The sequence below is a fragment of the Bison bison genome, unplaced genomic scaffold (assembly GCF_000754665.1).
Source record: "Bison bison bison isolate TAMUID 2011002044 unplaced genomic scaffold, Bison_UMD1.0 scf7180017864072, whole genome shotgun sequence".
NCBI classification, from domain to species: domain Eukaryota; kingdom Metazoa; phylum Chordata; class Mammalia; order Artiodactyla; family Bovidae; genus Bison; species Bison bison.
The window spans coordinates 2,101,618-2,106,527 of NW_011494644.1; the positions used below are offsets into that span (position 1 = coordinate 2,101,618).

Consider the following 4,910-nt stretch of genomic DNA (forward strand, 5'->3'; position numbering starts at 1 on the left):
CCCCCCAAGTCCCATGTGCTGAGCCCTGGAGGGCTCTGTTCGCTCACATCACCCCTGGGCCCCTGTGCTCAGCCCACCCCCTCCTTCCCCGCCCCCATCCCGGAAGCTGGTCTGGATGGACAGCACATCTCTGCCGTCTCCACCAGGTGGCCATCCCTCCCCTTTCTCCCGGTAACAGGACCACCACCTCCCCCCAGCTTTGGACAGCGGGGTGCCAGTGGGACGGACGCTGTCAGCCTCTGCCCACGGGCTTCAGACCAGGGCTTCTGGTTTGTGCGACCCAATGGAGAGCTGGGAGAGCAGTGCCAGGACGCTTCCTGTAACCGTTTTGGAGGGGCTGCCCTTCTCCCTGTGCCGGTGGCTTAACTACTATGATGAAAGCCTGGAGGTGCTGGGACCGTCTCACCTCGGGGTTGGGGTGGGGAGGAGCCTGAGACTAAAACCAGCATATAAAGATACAAAGGCCAGAGCGAGGAAAAGCCACATAGGCATCTTCTGGGATCCAAATTTAATTTGATCCCTAAACTGTGGATCTTGAGCTCAGATAGCTCTGGACATCGTATTATCTCAGGAACTATTTGGGTCCTGAGCTTTAGATAGCAAGTAGTAAGAGTTTAGAAAGAGGAATTGATCTGAAAAACTTTTTCCTATTAATAAAATTTTAATAATTAATATTAATTAAATCCTATTAATAATTCAAAAACTTAATCCTATTAATCCAGACCCTGAGTGCAGAATAGTGAAAACTTGGGTGAAGTTTCAATAGCAAGGGATATATACCTGTACTACTGAGGATATTACACTAGTGCCCAGATCCAGCCATACCTGAAGCTAGACAGCTATCAAACTTTCTAGTTATCTGTGTCAATAAATCCCCTTTTCCTGACTGATTACACACACGAACACACTCCGAACTTCCATGCTTATTCTCCCCAAGCAGTTGGCTTCTGAAGGAAAGCCTACCTGTTCCCAAGGCTCCTCTGCTACTTCACTCTGCTGCCCCTTCTTCTTCTTCTTCTTCCTATTCAGAGCTGGCTCCTCAGTGTCTGCCTGCTCCACCCTTTTCTTGGACTTCACTTTCTTCTTCACAGAGGCCCTGGAGCCATCTCCTATGGGGATGTATTCTGGAGCTTCAACTCTGACTGGCTTCTTTTTACTTCCTTTCGTAGGGCTGCTCTCCAGGGACCAGGAGCACTCAGGGTGCCCCAGTGGGGGATCTCCCTCCCAGTGGATTTTCTTCTTCTTCTTCTTCATCTTCACGCTGTGTTCCCTGGGACTCCCTTGCTTCTGTTTCTGTCCCAAGGCTGCCTGCTCCCGGACGCCATCCTTCCCAACTGAGTGAGTACACACTGTATTCCCAGCCTCGCAGAACCAAGGATCCCTGCCTGAGAAAGCTGTAGCTTCCTTGGCCTTTTTCTCCTTCTTGTGTTTTTTGAGCTTCTTGCCAACTCGGGTCACTTCCTCGTCCTGTCTGGGGTCTGGAGAGGTCTTCACCCTTGAGCCAGGGGACATGGACTTCCTCTTCTCTGCACTGAGGGACTTAGACAGACCAAGTGCCTGCGTCCTGGGGCTGCGTGACCGCTCAGTCCGTCCAGCGCGTAATGTGATCTCAGGTTCAAGGTGCTCCTCACAGATGGTGCTGTGACCCTTCTTTTTCTTCTTTTTCTTCACGAGAGGCATTCTGGGTGCCTGTTCTTGGATTACACCCTTCAAGGGTGGTGTGGCTCTTGGACAAACCTCTGCGAAATAATTGTCACTGTTTAAAACTGAGTATTGAGTCTTTGGTTCTTTAACCACTTTCTTTTTCTTCTTCTTTTTCTCTGGGAGCCCAAGGCCCACCTCTCCTTTGTGAGCCTTAGTGATCATTCCTGAAAAAAAAAAAAATGGTTCTAATTATCCCACGTGAAGTGGCCTTGAGTACAACTCCACTAGGTATGACCATGAGTCACGCTTCTTGGAGTGGATGGTCTGAAAGGTTAGGGGCTAGGAAAATGGGCACGACTCCTGGGGAGCAAAGGGAAATACGATGGAAGAAGCAGTGCATGCCAAGTGGCTTCAGTTGTGTCCGACTCTGTGACCCAATGGACTATAGCCCACCAGGCTCCTCTGTCCATGGGATTCTCCAGGCAAGAATACTGGGGTGGGTTGCCATGACTTCTCCAGGGGATCTTCCCAACCCAGGGATCGAACCTGAGTCTCTTAGGTCTCCTGCGTTGGCAGGCAGGTTCTTTACTACTAGGAAACCCCCAGAAGTTTAAATCCTGACAGCCTCAGGTTCAAATAAATCCATGTTGCTCCCTCATCTTAAGTCAATCACCTATCCTCCCCAGGCCTTAACTTCCCCATCTGAAAAGGAGATAACCTGTCCTTTCTCAGAGAGCTGTTGGAAAGAATAAACAATAATCCATGGAAAGTGCTTGGCAGATTGTTGATTGCTTTCCTAACCCCCTTCCTCAAGCCTCTTAAGCCTAATCATTCATTCCACAGAAACGGACCCTGTGCCAGCCACTGAAACACCTGCACTCAAGCCACAGGCCAGGCATTGCCCCTGGTGTCTTACCTTTTACTGGATGAAGGGGACAGGAATCTTAGGTTAACTCTTCTTGCTGATTCTCACCAGAGGTAGTAACTGTGATATCACTAACCCTTGCTTCATCTGAAGAGCTCTGTTGCTTTGCATCTGGAAATTAACTGCCCCAGCCTACACCTAGGGTAACTCTCTTCTAATTACCTTCCTAAGAATGAGAGCAAAAGTGAGGTATGGTGAGGAGCCCCAGTTGGGGCTCAGAATGGCTGTGTTCAAATGGTGATTCATGTAGTCTTGCCACCCAGCAGTGGCTTCTCTGGGCCTCAGTTTCCCCATCCATAAGAGGCAATGAACCAGATGAGATCAAAGGCTCACAGGTGGTGGTGGGAGCCATATCCAGTCTACAAGTCTGTTTCAATGTTTTTAATTTTTCAAACAAATTGGCAACATTTAATGACCTTGAATGCTCAGCTTTTTTTTTTTGGAGGGAGGCTGTCATGGAGGCACCTATGAGAGGGCGCTGGGTGGGCCCTCAAATACATTTCAGCTTCCAGTTGGACTAGTCTCTCACTCCTGTCACCAGCCCAGGTCCTGCTTCCTGGACTAGATGACATGGAGACACTCAGGGAATCCAGAAACAAATGGCTCCTCACAGGAGCTTTGGACAGTGGGCAGGAAAGGCCAGGAGCTGCTTCAGTTTTCCTCAGCCTCAGAGCCCAGAGGCTGGGCATGCCTCACTCTAAACTGTTTCAAAGAGCCAGGCCAGCCCTGTTCTGTAGCTCAAGTTTACTCATAATTGGCTCCTATAGCACCTGGAGATCTGAGGGATCAACCACAGGCTTCCTCCTGGCTGGCTGGCTTTCTGCTGTATTCCCAGGGCCCAGCTTTGTACCTAGCAGGGTGGGTGCTCAGTAGATGCTCACTGAATGAAGGAAGGGATGCTAGAGACACACGGATGAACAAAAGATGACCCTGCCATCAAGAAGCAAGTAAGTGTGGATGGAAAGGAGTTGTGGTAACAGTGATACATGTGATAAAAGCAAGCACAGTGGTAAGGTCAGAGTAAGAGAGGTCATTAAATCTGGCCTACTAGTTGCCAGCAAACTTTCTGAAGAGGTTTCCAGCTTGGGCAAGCACAGGATGGAAATGCTAAGACCTAAGACAAAAAAACTTAAGTGTAAGGTGACTGCGGAGAGGTGACTGAAGGCAACAGGCTGGTTGGAATAGTTCAGTCACTCAGTCACGTCTGACTCTCTCTGACGCCAGACACCTTGAGACATCCATGGGGAGATGTTGGTGGACAGCTGGCTGTATGAGTCTGAGGCTCAGAGGTGACTGGGCTGATATGGGTGAAATACATTCAGAAATATATGGATGGTATATAAGCTTTGAACAGAACGAGCCTGAGACAGAACCTCAGAGAATACTAACGTTTAAATGGGTGGGCAGAGGAAGAGGGGCCTGCAAAGGAGAGAGAGAAGGTGCCAAACCGGAGAGGGTGGAGTCAAGGGCGCCTCAAGTGGAGGAGTGGTCTAGAGAGCCGTAACAATGAAGAAGTCAAAGGGAGTTGGTCGCCAAATTAATCCCTTTCTCTTCCTATCTCCGTTTAAAACACTGCAGCACTGTCCTCTTCGGCAGTGAAGAAGAGCCTTCCCTTCAAACCCGACATCCCAAGTGTATTCATTCCTTCAAGAAGGGAAGAGGAAATAAACCTTACAGCGTCTCCTGCGAACGCAAAATGCTTTCTCCAAAAGCGCTTTTAAATTCTCGAAGAAGCCCCATGAGGATCGGTGTAAATAACCCATCTCAGAGACGTGCAAACCGAGACTTGGAGACTTTAATTCACTTGCCCTGCGTCCCAAAGCCAGCAAGGGGTAAAACAAGGATTCGAACCTAGCCCGCAGAACTTCGGAGCCCGTGCTCCAAAACCCAACTCCCACCGCAGGCTCACTAACAGGAAGCAAGGGAGCCGCGAGGGGAGACTGTACCCTCAAACACCCGACCGCACCAAGGTTTCCGCACAGAGGGAGGGATTACGCCGGGTCCCAGGTCCGCTCCAAGGCGGGAGAACTTCCTGAAGATGGCGCCTCAGACCGGCGACGAGAGGAACGTGGATCTGAGGGTGTAAGTCATCCTTGTCCGGTCCCTCGGATCGCCGCGCAAATCCCCAGACCCAGTCTGCACTCCTGGTTCCGTCCCGCCCACGACGCGCTATCCGAACTCACCCAAAGGCCAATGTTCCCCGCCTCCACGTGAAAGCCCGCGCCGCCGTGACCCGGAAGTCAATCTCGACTCGCTGGCCCGTCCCCGCAAGAGACGGTTTCTTCCGGGTCGCGGCCTTTTTGGGCGCGCGGTTGCCGTGGAAACGGCGGGCAAGGGGGGG

The 4,910-nt window shown here is 50.9% G+C and overlaps 2 protein-coding genes across 3 annotated transcripts in view; one reads left to right on the forward strand and one right to left on the reverse strand.

Moving 5' to 3' along the window:
* KNOP1 (lysine-rich nucleolar protein 1) overlaps positions 1-4,831 on the reverse strand; it is a 12,903-nt gene extending 8,072 nt beyond the window's left edge. Inside the window, exons 1-2 of one of the 2 annotated variants that reach the window (XM_010837128.1) lie at positions 4,753-4,831; positions 964-1,868 (exon numbers count right to left, since the gene is read on the reverse strand). In XM_010837128.1, the coding sequence (XP_010835430.1) occupies positions 964-1,866 (903 nt within the window). In that variant the 5' untranslated portion in view covers positions 1,867-1,868; positions 4,753-4,831. The other variant, XM_010837127.1, reaches the window with a different exon arrangement.
* IQCK (IQ motif containing K) overlaps positions 4,608-4,910 on the forward strand; it is a 165,769-nt gene continuing 165,466 nt past the window's right edge. The window contains exons 1-2 of the mRNA XM_010837411.1: positions 4,608-4,651; positions 4,787-4,899. Of these exons, the coding sequence (XP_010835713.1) occupies positions 4,608-4,651; positions 4,787-4,899 (157 nt within the window). The remainder of the gene's footprint in view (positions 4,652-4,786; positions 4,900-4,910) is intronic.